The 18,753-nt window shown below is 40.5% G+C and overlaps 4 protein-coding genes across 6 annotated transcripts; all 4 read right to left on the bottom strand.

The window, feature by feature from the left end:
- Positions 1–109: 109 nt before the first annotated feature.
- LOC135943630 (insecticyanin-B-like) lies at positions 110–1,696 on the bottom strand. Its single transcript, XM_065490271.1, has 6 exons — positions 1,540–1,696; positions 1,352–1,488; positions 783–877; positions 627–722; positions 414–569; positions 110–290 (listed from the first exon to the last, which is right to left on the bottom strand). Exons 1-6 carry the CDS (start codon positions 1,660–1,662, stop codon positions 184–186), a joined length of 714 nt encoding a protein of 237 aa, XP_065346343.1. The 5' UTR covers positions 1,663–1,696; the 3' UTR covers positions 110–183.
- Positions 1,697–3,194: 1,498 nt separating this feature from the next.
- Positions 3,195–4,359, bottom strand: LOC135942907 (apolipoprotein D-like). Of its 2 annotated transcripts, none has more exons than XM_065489247.1 (6): positions 4,197–4,359; positions 3,985–4,115; positions 3,833–3,945; positions 3,677–3,769; positions 3,467–3,617; positions 3,195–3,413 (listed from the first exon to the last, which is right to left on the bottom strand). In XM_065489247.1, exons 1-6 carry the CDS (start codon positions 4,311–4,313, stop codon positions 3,377–3,379), a joined length of 642 nt encoding a protein of 213 aa, XP_065345319.1. In that variant the 5' UTR covers positions 4,314–4,359; the 3' UTR covers positions 3,195–3,376. The 2 variants fall into 2 exon arrangements, with proteins under 2 accessions (XP_065345319.1, XP_065345321.1); XM_065489249.1 differs by having other exon boundaries at positions 3,213–3,413; positions 3,833–3,924; positions 4,197–4,356.
- Positions 4,360–4,695: 336 nt separating this feature from the next.
- On the bottom strand, positions 4,696–8,980 carry LOC135943646 (apolipoprotein D-like). Of its 2 annotated transcripts, none has more exons than XM_065490291.1 (6): positions 8,822–8,980; positions 6,611–6,744; positions 6,399–6,529; positions 6,170–6,261; positions 6,011–6,103; positions 4,696–5,120 (listed from the first exon to the last, which is right to left on the bottom strand). In XM_065490291.1, exons 2-6 carry the CDS (start codon positions 6,734–6,736, stop codon positions 4,975–4,977), a joined length of 588 nt encoding a protein of 195 aa, XP_065346363.1. In that variant the 5' UTR covers positions 6,737–6,744; positions 8,822–8,980; the 3' UTR covers positions 4,696–4,974. The 2 variants fall into 2 exon arrangements, with proteins under 2 accessions (XP_065346363.1, XP_065346364.1); XM_065490292.1 differs by having other exon boundaries at positions 6,611–6,747; positions 8,822–8,910.
- A 2,960-nt stretch (positions 8,981–11,940) lies between these two features.
- On the bottom strand, positions 11,941–14,790 carry LOC135943388 (insecticyanin-A-like). Its single transcript, XM_065489889.1, has 7 exons — positions 14,636–14,790; positions 14,427–14,547; positions 13,899–14,026; positions 13,208–13,299; positions 13,032–13,133; positions 12,633–12,979; positions 11,941–12,578 (listed from the first exon to the last, which is right to left on the bottom strand). Exons 2-7 carry the CDS (start codon positions 14,541–14,543, stop codon positions 12,453–12,455), a joined length of 912 nt encoding a protein of 303 aa, XP_065345961.1. The 5' UTR covers positions 14,544–14,547; positions 14,636–14,790; the 3' UTR covers positions 11,941–12,452.
- Positions 14,791–18,753: the final 3,963 nt, after the last annotated feature.

Here is an 18,753-nt window from a genome sequence, read left to right on the forward strand (position 1 = left end):
ATTGCTTTCATCGAGATAAAAGGGTGTTTGGCGCAATTTGCAATTTGAATTCCTCCGCACGCGCGCCGCGTGCATTTGCATAATGAAACGCGAGGCAATAACAATAACATTTCATGGACGCGCAGTAAAAATTTATTTGTTTCAGCCGGACATGTAAGGAACAAACAAACAAACAAACAGTGATCAGCGGCTCTTGGGATGCTTGGTGGTGGCCGCGTCTTGCTGGGCCGCGTTCGGCAAAGACACGATTCCTCCGAGGCTGGTGCCGTGGCCGAGAGTGCTCGCTTGCTCTGCAAATTAGAGTCATTGTGTGAAAAGCGCGCAGCAGAGCGTGTATCATGTTGTATGTGTGTTTACAGAGCGTTGCCCCCGTTGAATTTAATAAAACTAATATAAAATTAAATATTATTTACGCTCGGTCTTGGATGAGAGGTCGTAGCTGTGGCATTTGCTGTGCGACGTCAGGCTCATGGTGCGCCTCGCGATTTTGTTGTTGTCCAGCACCTTGAAGGCCGCGTTCTTCAGCTTTGTGCTCGGCTCGTGCTCGCGGGTCAACACCAACGCTTTGGCTGGAGCAGACAAAAAAAAATTATAAAAAATCGAATCATTTGATTGTGTGTTCTTACGAAAGGAAGTGCCGTTTCCAAGTTGGTGGCAGACGGCAAGAACAGCGAAGGTCTTGTAGTCGGTCGAAAGCACTTTCATCTCGACTTTTTCGATGTCTAAATATTTTCAAGGCTATAGTGTTGGAGATTTTTTGTTTAATTTAGATTTTTTCTTACTCAGGCTTGGAATCGTCACGGCGATCGTACCGTCTGGAACGTTTTTCTTGGTCGGCGAGCAGATTTTGCCGGCAACCGAAACCACACTCTTGGTGCTAAAGGGAAAAATTATATAATTAGTGTTAGAAGCCACCAACAGATGGCAACACCGTATACTTTCGTAAATAATTTAATTTTACGGCACTTCCGCTGCTATTTCTGACTCAATCCTGTTGCTGTTCATTCTGCCTCTAGAATTATTTCTTTTATGACAATCTGGAAACCAAAATTGGTCGAATCATTCGCCGTACAGACGTTGGAAAATATTTTTTTATTTAAAAAAATAGTGTTTCATGACTATACGGCGAATGGCTGGACCGATGTTGGGTTTCAAAACATCAAAAGAAAGCTTTTTAAGTGGAAAATGGAGAGTAGCAGGATTGCGTCTGAAATCGCAGTGGAAGTTAATTAAAATTAAATTTATTACTAAAGTATACGGTGGCGCCATCTGTTGGCGGCTTCGAACACCAAGGGCTTTTACAACTAGTGTAGATTTTTCCTGCATTTCTAAAGCAAAAAATGAAACTTACGCGGAGCTGTAGGAGAAGCTGTTGAATTCGAGTTTTGAGGGATCGGTCAGGTCCGGACTGAATTTAATCAGGTCGCACTTGAGCTTCAACCCGGTTCTCCTGTTGGTGTGTGCAATGTCGTACCAGACTCCGACCATCTGCATGATTCCTTGAATATCAACAAGACAAAATTAAGAACTGAGACTCACCTCCGAGGCGTTGAAGTTGGTCATCGGCTGGAGGGAGGGGCAGTTATTGGAGTCCTGCTTGGGCGCCGCGGCGGCCAAAGCAAGGGCCGCGACGGCCACAAAGGCGAACGTCAGATTCTGCATGTCTGTGAGAGGTTGGGTCTCGTTTGTCCTGCGTTTCGCACCTCGTCTGCCTTTTATCCCTTCGCCCGCGGAGACGTGGCACATCATGAAAAGCAGTGCGAAAACGCGCCAACGTGCTAATCGCAAAGTACCGCACTGATCTTAATTAGACCTTCTGCGTCTCTGCGCGGACTGTTTTCCTGATGGGGTCGCGGCCGGGTTCATTTTCAAGTTAGTGCAAATAATGCATTTCACCAATACGGATATTTTGCTATGGCGGCTTGAGATAGGATTGAATAATTGTTTTTGTCACAGTCAAGGAAACGATACAGGTTTATTGGTCTATCACAGAATTTGCATTTTCAGTCCTCACTCCCGCAGGAGTAAAAAATGTGTCCATGCGTGAATGTAGGATATGTGTATAATTTAGAACAGAAAAGGTTCAACTCAATGGAATAAAATTAATATCAATTCAATCCAGCATTTGAGAAATTAAATTATTTTCCTCTAACGCCGCAACTCTGTTAATTTTAATATTTAATTTTCCAAAAATGGAGTTACTGTCAATTGAGTCGCAAAAGCTTTTAGAACGTCCAAGAAAGGTGCATACAAAGGCTTGTTACGCACGTACACGTTTAACTTTATTTCTTTCCTCCATTAAAGAGGGGTGTGCTACTGCAAAGTCCTAGAAAATCCTGGTTGCCAATGCATGAACTGATCCCTGAAGCCAAAATTAACCTAAGAAACACTACATACATTTTTGAGAAAAGTGGCTGCAAAGTTAACATGCCTTTTTTCAAACAATTGAGGACTGTCTCCTTACTTGAAATACTATTTTATTTCACGACAAAGAGTTTCCCTTAAAGATTTCATACGCTGTTGGACAGATCTCGACGAGAGGAGTCGAAATCTGCCAAGAAAATGTGATCAAACGCTGTAAATTATGAAGAAAATTTGAATTTTGACTGTCTACAAGATCCTTTTTTACTGTTGCAAATTGCAGAGCAAGTTTTTTATCGATCAACTGATTATTGCATGCAACAATTCAAATCATTTTTAATTGTCGCCTTGTATCAATACACATTAACAAAGCTATAGACTAATTTGCAAAGATGGACCAATTCGTCCTGGTCGCGGTAAATTTGCGCATCATTCAACAAAATACCCAAATTTTCATTGTCGAATGGATTGTAGCCCTTTTCTTGCAACAAAGAAATTCGCGTTTGATTGTTGAAAGTTGCGCAATTTTGCCGCTACCAGGACGAATTGTAAGAGGGGATTATTTAGAAAAGAAATTTATTTATGTATTAAATTGAGATTAAACATATAAAGTCATTGATCATTTCACATTTACTGTAAATTTCATCGATATTCTATACAAGTAAAGCCACCAGCGATCGAATATTGCTCTCTTATTCATGTTATTAATAAATTCAATGCACAATCTCAATTAAATAATCCCAGATTGCTTCAGATGATGAATTTAATAACCACAATCGGCAAGTCTCAATCGCCTGGAATTAAAATGGAATTACACGAAAATGATTCATTTTTAATTTTTGCCAAGAAGAATATTTTCATGTTTAGTTTAATGATTTGTAAACTTCTGAAATTTATTCTTTAATGTTGGTACAAATAATGCACATTAAAGTGGCTGCTCATCAAGCTTAATTCTTTCCAAAATTCGAGTGTCATATTTTTCAGGTCTGCCAGCCGTTCTTTTGAATCCTGCAGGTCAATCATCCGCAAGTGCATCTCCAGTCAAATTGAATCTGTGAAATTAATTGATAAAATTCCCACAAAAATGTATTATTTGACCAAATACTTTGCTAACTGTTTCTCGTAGCTTGGACAGTTGGTTTGGGCTGCGTAGCTCAGGTTTGTCTTCGCAATTTTCTTCTTTGGCAGGACATTCAGGGCGTTCAGCAAAACCTTATTTTTCGCATATTTCTCTCTTGTTATAATCTCAACGTTTTCTGTAAAATTAAATAAGGATTTTTTTGCGTGAATGTAGAGCAAAGCGTAATATACTGACCCATGTAATTTGCTCCCTGCATGTCAACGCAGTTCCAAAGGACGGCAAAGTTCTTGTAATCCGTCTCCAAAATCCAAACGTCACTCGTCACATCTGGATTGTGAATTTATTTAATTATAATAGACAGTTAAAATTAATTTTCTATAACAGTCATACTCATTTTGGGAATGGTGACTCTCAGTATTCCTGAGTTATTGGCACTTTGTTTCACTTCCCCTATCCCTCGAATGTGGTACGTAATGTTTTCTCTATGAAATTCAGATTCAGACCTTTTTCGGATTATGAATTTAAAAACTTTTTCAAATTACTTTTCGCTATGGAAAAAGCTGTTGAGGGAAAAGTTCTTCGGTCCTGCCTGCGTAAAGTGCTCGACGTTGCAGCGAATGTTGAGCCCTGAAAAGCGCCTCGTGTACACCTGCTCGTACCAAAGCCCTGAAAACTGAACACGCAAATTTTATAATTGCATTTATGTCATGAATTTTGAGCTGTTTAAAATACGCTATGAGAATCAAAAGGTTACCTTTTCGACGCTGAAATTTTGCTGTGCTGTGATCATCAAAGGACATTTTCCTTGCCTCAAAATTTGACTTTCTGCTATTGAAACTAAAATGGCAGCTGCAAAAATAAATTTTTGCATCGTACACGAAGCGCTCCTGGAGGTGGTAGAGAATGGAGTGCGTATAACTTGTGTTTTGTGCCATTTATCTAGAGTTATGAAACGTTCTGCTTGTTTTTCCACCTGCTGTGCAGCGCGCAGGTGATAATAGTCTTTTTTGGTCACGCAGAGACGCTCTATAGGCGCGGATAAATATTTCCAAACCTCATTTAGACACGACCTTAAATTATTTTTCGTAAATTTTCGTAAAAAAGTAATTAGTCCTCAGAATATTTATATATAGAATTATAATTTGGATATGGTTAAATAAATAAACTATTCCGCAACTGTTTCAACTTGGAAGCAGCGCCGGTTGCATAATTATGAATTAAACAAAAGGAAGATAAAATCATGATGTCGCGAGTGTATTTATTTATTTATTTATTTATTTAATATATATTTACATCTTTGCTAATATCATGATCGCATAGAGAGAGATTCGGTACGTAATAAATATTATAAATAAAGGTCCTAGGGTGTATATTTCTTATTGCATCAGACTCTTTTTCGCTCCAATTAACGACTCGAGAGGAAAATAATTTACACGAAATGCGTCGAGTCAACTTGCTTGCTTCATATGCAGATTATTGACGAATAACTTAGTAAAATTAGAAAGGTGGGATCGACGGCCGGGGTCGGGAGATCAGTGACGCGAACTCTCGCCGCAGTTTCTCTGGTCCGTCCTGATGAAGTAGGCCCTGCTGATGCCGTTGCGGTCCACGACGCTGTACGCGTTCTGCATCACCTCCAAAGAAGCGTTCGGCGCGCGGGTCAGGATCCAAGCGTTGCCTGAAATTCAGTCTGCATTAGTCCCAACACAATCGAATTTGTCACAAATTTCGTCTTTTAAAGTGGAATGATAGGATTTTTTATTACATAAAAAGTGCCCCAAAATCCAATTTTTCGAATTTAATTGATTATATAAGCAATCTTTTTTTAGCAAAGGAAATTAATTGCTTCCGGGATAAGAAAAGTTATGAAAATTTAATAGCGCGGGAAGACAAAAAAGTTACGTTTTTATTTTTTTCAAAAATTGTAAATTTTCGAAAGGGGTGTGTGTTTGGCCTCATTAAAATTCAGCAGTTGATAGTAGCGTCAAAAACTGCCTATATTCGGAAAGCTGATTAAATTTCGAGTTTTTTTCCTACTGGGTAAATTTGTCTCAAATTAACTATTTTTGTACAAATCCGTCTGAAAATTTAACTGGCCGTTAAAGAACCTTTAAAATTTTGTTGGAAAAAATTAAAATGCTCTTAATTAAGTTAATTTATTCTAGAATCATCTCAGAAAAATTATTAGAAGAGCGCAACAGTCGGAAAATTGCGTGAAACGCCCCCTCTATTGACCAATCAGATGGTTTTTGCCAGTTTTCTCCGGAATTTCCAGCGCTTGACCATGTTTTTTCACATGATTTGGAATCCTCTGATTGATATCTATCTGACAGTGTGAGTCTTTCTTTGGGGAAATGCGGAAATTCAGTGAAAATCGTGACTGACTGGAAAATTCCTTTGAGAATTATCCACTTAAAAGAATGCTAACTTTCAGGCCGATTTTCTCGAAAATTTTCAGGTTTTTTTAATGTACATGATCCTTAGGACCTAATCTATGTGTGTTAAAGGATTTGGCGGTGCAATTCACTATCATTCCTCTTGAAAGAATTTTTTAATTTAAATTCTTACGGGTGCTGAAGAGTCCAAAGTTGGAGCAAGACCAGACAACGGCGTAGTTATCGTAGTCGGTGCCCAGCACCCAGTAGGGCAAGTCCATGGGCACTGAAATCAGCAAGCCGTTAGCCTTCCATTCATTTCTCGGCATAGTGTTTGATTAGATAAACTCACCAGGAACTGAGGTAAAGCTGATGGTCATTTTGCTTTCGTCTTGGCGACCCATAACGTGCAAATCGCCTTGGATGACTGACTTAAGACCACTCCTGCGAAAAGATTAATGTAAAATTCACAATTTCCTCCATTTTTCCAATTAAATTCGAGATTTTTTTTGCCTCACAATCAGTAGCAATAATATTTTGCTGAATTTTTAAATTTAGAATTATTAAACCAATAAACTTACAAGGCATTGACATGCTTGTTGACGACCAAGTACCTTCCGTCGCCAGAGTCGGTGTAGTTAGAAATAACGCACTTGGCCGCAAACTCGAAGAGCGAGAAGTACCTTTCTGCTTGGAACCAGCGGCCCAGGTACTATATTTATGCAGCGCGTGTCAAAGAGCAAACAGAATTAGTAATGCGTTAATTGAATCGTCAAATCGAAAATAATTATACCTTGTTGACGTTGAACTCGTCCATTGTCTTCATTTCAGGGCAAGGACCGAGCGACGGCACCTGCGCGGCCACCGCGGCCACCACCGCGGCCAGCGTCAACAGCACTAATTGTTGGCGGCACCTCATTCTTCCCGCTGCTGACACACAATTAATATATAGCAATAATTGATTTGTATGCTAAGGCTTCGACTTTGCATCCTGCATTTGTCCATATTCCTGGTACGCGCGAATTGCGAAAGCGGAACAATGCCCTGTCCCAAAAATCACGCGCTTTTGAATATTTATCAGTGTGTGCGTGTAAGAAGAAATTCCAATGGGCAACACGTAAACAAACAATGCTAAAATGTTTATTTTATGCGTTGTACGCAGAACCGCCCGGACGTCCTTTTAGGTCGCCTCAAACACGGTTAATTAAAGGCGGAGAAAAAAATTCGTGAAGGAGACTCTTGGAAAAATAGTTTAAGACCGTCTTTGACGAAGTTTCTGAGCGCACCAATCGATTCCTGAGGGTCGAATTAGGTAAAGTGGATGTTTTTTTCGACCAAAATGCCCTGCGCAACGTGCGAACTTTTTTCCCGCCAAAACAATATGAACACGTTTATGCGAGAACTGCGCATGCGTGAGAGCTGGTTTGAGCACTTTGCAGAGAGACCGCCTGTACGAATCAGATCCAGCCAGCTCTGACGCATGCGCAGTTCTCGCATTCATATTGTTTTGGCGGGAAAAAAAGTTCGCACGTCGCGCTGGACGTTTTGGTCCGAAAAATATCCACTTTACCTCTAATTCGACCCTCAAGAATCGATTGGTGTGCTCAGAAACTTTGTTAAAGTCGGTCTTTAATTTATTTTCATTCAAAAGGATGGAACAAACTATTTTATTTAATATTAAATACTGCACAATCAAATCGAGATAAAAACGATAGTGAATCTTCTGCCTATGAAAATTGTGAAAAAGAAACTAGGGAAATTTTGGCTTTATTAAGAAATTTTACCCATATTACTGACAGCGCCCAGTTTAACTGGCGAAATTCGTTGCTCGACTGACCCATTTTCAGTTCACTATATAAATCATATCTAATTCCCGTGAGTACATCTCTTCTGAATTTCGTCTGCCGCTCGCGTGCGCATGAATGTATAATATATATCAAATTGTGCATCTGTGCGTTTTCTCCTTATTGCTGCCGGCTGATTGTGAGCGAGATCGCTCGCCCGCACGCCCATTATTTTATAACGGGAACGAGCGCACGTTCAGCGGGGCTTAGGTGACACACTCGACGGCCGGGACAGGAAAACGCACACAAACTCGACCTGTTGATCTGGTTCAAAGGAGAAGACCGACCGCGGATATATAAATAGATCTAATGATGATGTGTCTATTTACACATATATAATGGGTTTATTGCCGTTTCAACGAGAGAAAAATGAGCTATTAATATTGCTAGTTTTTAATCTTCACGAGGGAGAACAGGTTTTCGTATTTAAATTAATGTAGGAAATTATTTGATAAAAAATACGTGTTTGTTTTTTTTTTAAATCCTCTTATCGGCCTAAATTAACCTGCTTCATTATAATGGCGAGAGTTTGTTTCAGCGAAGGTCAAAGAAAGCTGATGAGTTTCAAATTCGTGCATGTCCGCGCTGAAAGTGGGAAATGATCATCATCCCGGCAGTACTATACATATATAAAAAAAAAGAAATAAAGATTGGGTTTTTCCTCAGCACGCACCTGAGACCTACTTGCGATGCTTCTTGTTTGATCGTTGCGCTCGCGAACCTGTTTAGAGATACAAACACACACACACACACACCAAAGGGACGTATGACCTGAATCAGGGCCCGCTGAATCATCGCCAGGGCATAATTCAACATGCACGAGATTTGACCTTAATGTTCAATTTTTAAAATAATATATGTACGGTTAGAGGCGTGTTTAAATCGTGCCGTTTCCTCTTTCCTAGCTGTTAAAAATTTTTCTAAATAAATTTGGACACTTTCGAATAATTTTTTTAAATTTAAAATTCAGAAAAAGAAGCGCAACTTGGCGTTTTGTGCGTTCTTTGGGAGCAAATTTTTCTTTTGCCGGAATTTCCCGTTGGCTCTATGAAATATTTTTCCCGATTTCTCCCATTTCCATCATCTTATTTCTCCCACAAAACAATAAATATTAAAAGTAGACAATGGATGTAAGGTAAATATGATTGAAATAAAATTACCTGCAATTTGGAGTGACGAGAACGGAGTGAATGAACGCGCGGCGAAACGTTGCGGTCTGAAGGTGGTGTTGCAGTGCGCCGATCGCGACCAACTCGAGAGAGGCTGTCGGTGAAGGCTTTCCAAGGTTGGGGTCACCCCTCCTTCGACAATACACCGTACCTTACAGTACTCTCATGCAGTCAGCAGCCAGCCAGGCCGGCGGCAAATGCACTCGGCTACGATTTCGATTTTTTTTCGTTCTGTCCACCACCGAGCAAGAGGTGTGACTTGGAAACAGTCTAAAAACGTTCGTGACCAGCCCATCAAGGTTAAATCTTGAGCCTTTAATGGACTCGACAGACAGACGAATTCGGGGATGACAATGACAACACACGCATCCGAATATTATCCGATGCTAATCAGCAGGTTTATAAATTCATCCGGATATGGCTTTGAATATTATGTTTTTTTCTGCGCTTATTCCAATCGTTGCGGAATTATCCAATGAGTACGAATGATGCAATTTCAAGCTAATTAAAATAAACTTAAAACCGTCTAAATTGACTTAAAATCTGTAGAAGTGCATGATTTGCATCGCAAGTAGAAATTTCACCAAATTGTTTTTCGCGCAAATGGTGAATAAAAATCATATTATGTTTGTCATCATTTTTAGTGGGTAGGGAGAGTCCACGGTTGCAAAAAAGAAATGCAGTGCTGTGTTAAAAAGCGTTTTTTACCATTTTAACGAGTTTCTTGCAGGTTATATCTGCACCTCAGTTTTATATAATTTTCATGATCTCAACTAGAAAAATTGTCAGAGAGAAATTTTTGCAGAAATTTAGGCAACAAATGGTATTTTAAAAGAAAAGTCTGCACAGTAGATGAAATTTTGACCACTCCGACCGCAAATTTTAGATTTTCCCAGGGGAAGAATGTGAAAAATTCACTTTTTGCGCAAGAAATTGGTAAAAATTGAGTAGTAAAAACTGTTAAAAACCAGTGGTGGAGAAAAACGGGTGGTAAACAAATGCAACCCTGGGTGTGTCCTAATTCAGACGTCCCTTCAACCATCCCCTTTACCACCCCTTCAACAGCATTCCCAACTTTAACCGAAAAAAGTTAAATATTGCATTTTAAAATATTCGCTTATCCTGAATTTTTCATCTTTTTTTCACAATCTTCTGGACTTTGATTTTTTTCATTTTTTATTTATAGGAATTGCTGAAGGATTGCTTGAGGGAGCAATTGGAATAACTTTTGACTTGAGTGCCTCCCAATAAAGGATAAATGACACTGTATAATTTAGCTCAATAATGTGTCTATTTCAAATCGTGGAATTTTTAAATTCTTTTCTATCTATTGGAGTATTCCTGCTCGTCATGAAAATGACATTTATAATAACTTTTAAGCAAGAACGTCTGAAAAATGCAAAATTGTAGCCGAAACCCCTGTTAATTGTGCTAATAAACCGTTTAAAACAGTTTAAATTGGCTCAGAAACAGTATATTTTGCATCAAAGAACAGTCTAAAAATATTAGAATATTTCCCGAAAAAATTAATGCGGGGGTTTTCTGTAATTTTGCGCAATTTTCTAAAACGCATGCATTTTTATTGAAAATAAAAAATTCTCATGATGGATAACTAAAAATAGGGACATTTACAAACCAGTAAAAATGCTACTGGTTTCACAGAAAGACAAAAAATCCTAACACTAACTGTTTTTTCCAAACATTTATGGCACGAAATGTGGCCTTTTCAGGGTTTAATTCGGAAAAACCAAAAACTGATGGTCATTTCAGCGGTTTTTTATTGGGCAAAAAAAACCAGTGGTGCATTTTTGCTTATTGCAAAATTGGTGAACCCTGGAAAAAACGCCGTCTTATTTTCACAACCCTTGTTTAGATATTTAAATCAGACTCGAGCGAAATCTCGTCATGAAGAGAATGAAGAAATGCCAGTCCGGCAGCTTTCGCGCAAAGGTGTCGCCAGAGGGTCAAGAACCTGAGTGTGTTTGTTGCTTTGTGTTTGTTTGCCGATTTCCTTTCCTCGATTTCTCGACTCACACCTGCAAATGAGTTTTTCAAAGAGCGCGCGCGAGCGCGGTGAGCAGCAGGATAATCGCGTCTCGTTATAAAGATGCATTTCTTCCTTTTCTCTCATCCTGCGACCGTGAACTTGAGAGATGCTGAACCAACTCGAGTGTAACTCCACACATTTGACCTACTCCACCTTCCGCAGCCAGCTCTCGAATATATACTTATTATGCTTGTGTGTTCAAACAAAGGTGCAACGAAATTCGCGGGACGCTCAAAGCACATTTTTTTGTGTTTAACCTCGAATCTCGAGAGTCGAGAGCCGAAAACGAGAACACGGAAATTCCTGCTCACTCCTCTATTGTTGTATTTCGTTTCTCCAGCAAGAATATTTACAATTTGCACCAAAACCTATGGCTCTATGTATTTTGCCACTTAAAAATAATTTTTTAAAAGAGCTAAAAGTCGCACCTGTCTGTTTTTAAGACTTAAAATTTTATTTTTCATTTCTGATGTTTGCAGAGTTAAGCTTTTTGATATCCACCAAGGAAATGCATGAAATATGCTTCATTTTTTAATTATTTTAAATTTTGGTGACTACCACTGCTCGTTAAAAACGGAAAATTTCACGATAAATTTGGAAAACTTTGGATTCTACCTGTTTTGATTTTCCTTTTTTAATATTTCCTTATCAGAAATTAAAAAAAAAGAATGATTTTTCAGAAAACTTGGTTAGCATTTTGCTTTCTTTTGTCCCTATTCTGGCAAATGTCTCCTTCGAGTGGATTTTTTGTGCTTCAAAATTTCTGTTAATTACTCGGTTCTCAGCACGAAGGGTCAGTGTCCTGTGCCTCAGGACGCAGGGACAGAATCAGGTTTTCTTTATAGCCGTGCTGCTGAGCTGGCGGCGGTTATAGAGTGGCATTAAAGAAAGACGCGCCGCCGCCGGTCAGTTTTTATTTTCAGCATTCCTACGCGCTGGCCTGGCCGCTTGTTAAATTAATTTCCACCGGCGCGGCTTCTTTCCAGAAATCCCTCCGCGTGTTACATTAATAATTATTATTATGGTTCCCTTTCGGTTTTGATGAAAGGAAACGCAGGTCGGCTCTTTTTGGGAAAACAACGATTTATTTTTTGTTTGTTTTGTTTTGTTTTGGGGGAAAATAAATAACGTGGCACTCTGACACGACAACGCGGACGACACATCAGATAATAAATATATAGTTGAGCCCATCAAAAATGTTAGTATAAAAATAAAAATATACGCAAGACAAAGGAGATCTCGGGCGACAAAATACATATGCATAAAAGCAGTGCGCTGACTAAGTCGACAGACACCTCAGGGGCAGATATCATTTTGGTGACTGGAAGTGCAGGGGTTAGTACAGGAGCCGACTCTTTGGAGCCAGTTTTTCTTTTTTCAACATTTCAATGGGGAGGTACGCACGTACTATAACTAAGAGCAAAGGTCGATGTGGCGTGCGTTGTCACTGTTAGAGTCCAACTTCAACAAGAGGCGCTTGTTTTTGCCTTTCATTTCATTTTTTTTTATGCATTTTACGTTTTCTTTGATTTTTGTTATGTAACAATTACTTCTCCGTCTTTTTGCGCTTTTCTTTTACTCCTTCACGGGCTTGGCCTCTTCCACGACAGTCTTGACCTCGTCGACCTTATCAGTGACGGCCACGGGTTCGGGTTCAGGGACAACGGCGGGCTCCTCCACCTTCACGGGCTCGGCTTCAGTCTAGAATTTTTTGAGTTAGAATCTTTCCAGAGATTAAATTCGAGGGAAATTCACCTCAGCCTTGACGGCGTCGACGACGGGAGCGGTTTCGGCGACCACCGAGTCGACGACGGGCTTCTTCTGCTCCACCTGGTTCAGGTTCTGCTCGGCGTCGGCGGGCACGCTCTTGACGTGCACCTGCTGGTCGTGCACGGCGTGGCGCACGGCCGCATTCGCAGCCACAGTGGTGACGACAGGGGCCGCAGTGGTGGCCGCCGCGGCCGCGGATGCCTCGTTGCAGCTCGTCTGGTCCACCTTGCTGATGAAGCGGGTGCTGATGCCCAGCTTCTGGAACTCGGCGTCGGCGATCTTCAGCACGGCCGAGTCGGGCACCGCCTCGCGGGTCATCAGCCAAGCGTTTTCTGCCAGACAAAAAATTTAATTTAATTTTTTCACTTGCAAAATGTTACTTACGGGCTGTGAGGAGGTAAGGCACGGGGTTGCTGCACGACCAGAGAATGGCGTAGCTGTCGTAGTCGGTGGCGACCACATTGTACTCGGTGTTGTAGCCGACCACTGCGCAAATAGGGAGAAAGAAATGAATTAATTAATTAAAAATCGGCTCATTCAGGGGAGCAGGGGAAACGCACCTGGCACCTGGTCGTAGCGGATGGCGAGACGGCCTTCCTTCGAGTCAGAGGCTACCCTGAGCTCGCCTTTCAGGACGCGAGACACGCCGGTGCTGTGAATAAATTGAATGAATAATTAATTACACGTGCAACACTAAGCCTACGAACATTTAAACATATGATTGACAAAGAATAAATCGAGAAAGTAAAAATTTGGTCCACTCCAGTCTGATAGAATTCACCAGTTGCATAACGCCTTGGAGTTTGAAGTCGCCAACAGATGGCGCCATCGTATACTTTCATAATAAATTTAATTGTAAGACCCTTCCACTGCGTTTTCAGACTCAATCCTGCCACTGTGCATTCTTCACTTAATTTTCTTTCTTTTGACGTGCTGAAACCCAAAATCAGTCCAGCCATTCGCCGTAGAAACGTCGGAAAAGATTTTCTATTTCAAAAAATAGTTTTTCACGATTCTACGGCGATTGTCTTAACCGATTTTGGTTTTCAGCACGTCAAAAGAAAGACAATTAAGTGAAAAATGCACAGAAGTAATAATTAGTCTGAAATCGCAGCGGAAGTGCCTTGAAATTAAATTTATTACTAAAGAACACGGTGGCGCCATCTGTTGGCGGCTTTTGCAACTGGTGAAATTCATCACAAACCAAAATTCTATCGTAAATAAATTAAAATAATTGAATTTTAGACTTACATGCTGCTGGTGACAGTGTTGGCGGCGACGAATTTGTCTCCGGACTTCATGTACTCGATCTTTCCGCACCGGGTGGCGACTTCGGCCAGGGAGAAGTAGCGCTGGTTCTCGTACCAGGTGCCGAGGAACTGCCGAGCCAAACGACAATTTGATTTTTAAAAAAATAAATAAAATTGATAGAGACGCGACTCGTGGCTCGAGGGGCGGCACCGCGCGCGCGGAAACTCGAGCCAGAGCTAGGAGTCAGGTTCATTGTGCTCTGGGTTGCGCTCGGCCGTTCAAGTCTCTCGCTCGCTTGCTCTCTTTCTTTTTTATTCAGCGAGCGAGCAAAGAGAGAGAGAGTCGGATTATGCTGTTCATTGTGGCAGTTTTGTATTTGTAAACGTCTCGTGCACCGGTTCGGAAAAGTGCGGCTTTTTGTCGCGTGCTCGTTCGATCGGAAGGTCAGCCGCACGCACACGCCGCGTGTGTGTGCTCTGCTCTCAAGGATTTTCACAAATAAATATCTATAACTCTGATAATACTCACGCGGTCGATGTCAAATTCGGCAACAGGTTTCGTCTCCGGGCAGGAGCCGATTCCAGGGATCTGCGCGTTGACCGCCGCCACGGCCACGCTGACCAAAAAGATCACCTTCAGCGCCATTTCCCTGACAAATGAAATGAATTTTCAATAATTTGTCCGTTTGGTGCGCTGCAGAAAGTTGAGGATCGTGCGGAGCGGCGTCGGAGACTCACCTATTCTTTGCGAGAGGCGGCGCGAAAATCACGCCTGCCTGCTCGCCGCTGACTATTTATGCCGGCGAGCTAACGGTGCCTGCTGGAGCCTTTAGTGGCTCTGCAGCCAGCTCCTCAGCTTCCACGGGGGTCAACAAACTGGCTGGCTAGAGCCTCGACCCTGCCTGCCTGCCTGCCTCTTCGTCTTCTTATTCTCGCTCCTTCTCCTTGCCTGCTCTGCTCGCTCCGATGCCCATTTAATAACGACGACGCGAGCGCGTGATGAAATTATATACCTATTTCGTTCGTTCGGCCGCCGAGCGCTGCACTGATCTTCAGAAGTCATTTCCCTTTCGTTCGCCGGCCGCGTGCATGCCGCCAGATGTGCACACCCGACGTAATTGCACTCTCGGCAATTTTTCGCGTCAAAGCCAGCTGATTTTTACCAATGTATGAACACTAGCAATCACGGAAAGCGCCTGCAGCAACCGTCATTGCCAATTACCACTAGCTTTCCACTGCCAGGCAGCTATAAAACTATTATAATGAGAGTAGCATAAAATTTAGTAACATTGTAATTATTTAACGTGTCATTCCTAAATAAAATAATACGCAAATCTCCATTTTATGTCTAATTGAATTAAAATTGAGAAAAAACATAATATGCAAAAGTCGTAAAAATATTTATCTGGACTTTGTTTTGCAGATTAATTTCCAGTGAGCAAATTTTTTAGTTTCACTACTATAGCCACTTTATTTATAGACAGAAAAACCATTTCCGCGGCAGCGCGCTAGTTAATTTAACTTAATTATCATTTAAACTAAATTTTCATGATCAGAAAATTTTTAAATTTGAGTCTGTGAACTCTGTGATAGTTGTAAGGTTCCAAGTTTACCTCTGAAAATCACAGAGATATTATTAAAATGAATGAAATAATTTTTCTGAGACGATTCTCAAATAAAATAACTTAATTTTGGGTATTTTTATTTTTCCCAAAAAAATTAAAGGTTCTCTAACGGCCAGTTAAAATTTTCAGACGAATTTTGTGTTTGAGAAAAATGTGATCAATAGGAAAAAAACTGTAAATTTAATCAGCTTTCTGAATTTAGGCAGTTTTTGACGCTTCTAAGAACTCGTAAATTTTAATGAGGACAAACACAGACCCCTTTCGATAATCTGCAATTTTTCAACACAGTAAAAAATTTATTTCAAGACTCAAAAGTACAATTTTTTATCTTCTCAGTATTAAATTTTCCTAATTTTTCTCCCCGCGGAAGCAAAAATTAATTTCCTTAGCTAAAAAAAGAGGGCGTACCCGGTTAATTTCGAAAAATTAGATTTTGGGGCATTTTTAGTCAGAAAAGTATATAAAAAAGGGTCAACGTTTTATGTAATATCGTTTTTTTTAAATAAAAAATCGCTATTACATATATCATTCCACTTTAATTAAATAAAATTTTCTCTCTTTGCCACGTGGAATTGGCTCATCTGAGCGGCAAGCCCTGCTGACGCACACATAATTTGCAAATAATTGATTCACTTGTGCATGCAGGTAAGAATCGACTGGCTACACATTTTGGCAGCGCCGCTGCGGTGAAATGGTCCCGCGTTGCGGTGAGTAATTGCAAACGACGCACGGCGGACGAGACGCAATGTGCCGAACTGACCTGTGCCAAATTGCCGCAGCAGCCTAGTTTATTGTTCGGCCGAGACGACGGCGCAGACAAAGCAAAGAAAAAAAAATAATTCCGTCCGTGTGGGAAACAATGACGGCCAACTCATGCGCCACGTGCGTCGTTTTTGACCTCCCGCATGTATGTATGGAATTTGGCAAATAGTTGCAGAAAGAATTAGTATTAAAATGAGCCTGCCGAGCTCAATGGCCTGAAAAACTGTACAATTCCCTCAGCATGACGCGCTTTTCGAAAGCATACCACTGAGTTTTAATTCAAATCAAAGCCAACACGTCATAAAAGGGGAAAATTGTGCTTTAGAAAATAAAGTATCATAAGAAAATGCAAAAATATTCGAATTTAGAGGCGTTTGAATTTGAATCACGTAAATTTTTGTCTATTTTTCATTCCAATTTATTTGATTTAATTAAAAAAAATCAAATCTGATCAGATATAAATTTTTGGCGGCCGCACAGGATGATAAACGCTTATTATTCCAATTACGAAAGATGCGAGCGTCTTGATTCCTTGATTGATATACACCTGTTAGCTATGCGATTTGTAACTTTTAATCTCCTGCCTCATCGGCAAACGAGCTGCAGAGAAGAAGAAACACGTAGAAAAGAAGAAGCAGTGGCTATTAAAGAAAAACACATTCTATCAGCGCACGCAGCCTTGAACTCGGCGCGTTTTCAGAAGACGCAGTTCAACAGCTAGTGTGTGTGTGTGTGTAGAAATTAAGCATACATATTATTTTATGCCGCAGCATCTCGCTCCTCTTAGAGAGAGAAGGCAGGAGCAGCGCAGAGGAGGATATAGTTTTGCCGCTTCGTTATTCGCTGTGTCCGCGCGCGGCAACAGAGTCAATCTCTCTCTCTCTCTCTCAGGCTCAGCGACCAGGTCGATAAGCTTTGCTGCCCTCGGGCGCTTTCCGAGCTTTAGAACAAACCACCGCCGCCGGGACAGTGAGATAAACAGACTTTCCGTTGAATGAAATTGCCTCGCAATTAAAAACACCAGGTTAATTAGCAAATAAATAATCATCTACAGCCCTTAGGGATAACTTTTTAATTTAAACAATAAATTTGAAGATTTAATAGAGTTTGTCGTGTATTTATTCTTAGGAGAAAATTGTCTAATCGATTTTTTTTGCCAAAAGGAGAAATTCTCTGAAAAGCAACAAACGAAATTGACCAAAATCTCTGCTAATAAGCGTAAATTTCCTTTAAATGCGATTTAAAGAGGTCGATACTGCAAAATCCTGGAAAATCCTTGTTGTCAGTACATGATCTCATTCTTTAGGATTCAGTTGAAGCCAAAATTGGCCTAAATAGCAGTTTAACATTTTTTGAAACGTGACTGCAAATGGTGAGGACTGTCTCCCTACTTGAAATCTGATTTTATTTCACAGCAAAGAGTTTCCCTGAAAGGTTTCATACGCTGTTGGACAAATCTCGACGAGAGGAATCGAAATCTGCCAAGAAAATGTGGTCAAGCGCAGGGAATTTGGGAGAAAATTTGAAATTTTACTGAAGCAAATTGTTGCGAATTGTAGAACAAATTGCAATAATAAAAAAGGACCTTCCTACAGTAAAAATTCAAATTTTGCCAATTTTTTCCAAAATTTGGAGTGCTTGAACATATTTTCTTGGCATATTCCGATTCCTCTCGTCGAGATCTGTCCAACGGTGTATGCCACTTATTGGGGAAACTCTCGGTTTTGAAATTAAATCGGATTTCAAGTAAGGAGACAGCCATTACCATTTGAAAAGCAGCCAGTTTTCTCAAAAAATTACAGCGCTCCTTAGGTCAATTTAGGCTTTAACTGAATCCTAAGGGACGAGTTTATGCATTGGCAACAAGCACTTTCCAGGCTTTTACAGTATCATTCCTCTTTAACACTGTCCCAGCAAGACTCGAGCACAATTATACAGCACAAGCATTCAAACATACATATTTCTACTTTCAGTTTCTTTCCAGCCCAGGTTATCGACCACTATATGCGCATTTATTTCCCCATTCCGCCGCTCTGCCACTTCTGTCTGCTTTTTATTTTTCGAGTGGAACAAAAAAAAGTAAAATATCTCGTGCGTGTGTGTGTGTGTGCGTGCTGTTAAAGTCACTGAGAGGTTTCAAAGCGTAGAGTATAATCGCAACCGCAACTCGATGGGAAATCTCAGCAGGTGGATTTGCTGTTAAGATATATACCCACGTTAAAATGTGGCCATTATTGCCGTCGTTGCGGTTTTGCAGTTTGTTTTTGCTCGTTAAAATTTGCGAGCTTCTTCCTTTTTTCGTAGCAAGTGCAATTACTTTTTATATTTCACGGCGTGAAAGGATGTGTTTTACATCGCCGTTGCGGCTCCTTGCACTTTATCTCACTCAGTAAATTATTATTTACATTTGTTAGACAACTTTTATACAAATACGTCGGAATTTAATTGGGAAAAAAGAGGAATGATACT

Source organism: Cloeon dipterum, chromosome 4 (genome assembly GCF_949628265.1).
Source record: "Cloeon dipterum chromosome 4, ieCloDipt1.1, whole genome shotgun sequence".
NCBI classification, from domain to species: Eukaryota; Metazoa; Arthropoda; class Insecta; order Ephemeroptera; family Baetidae; genus Cloeon; species Cloeon dipterum.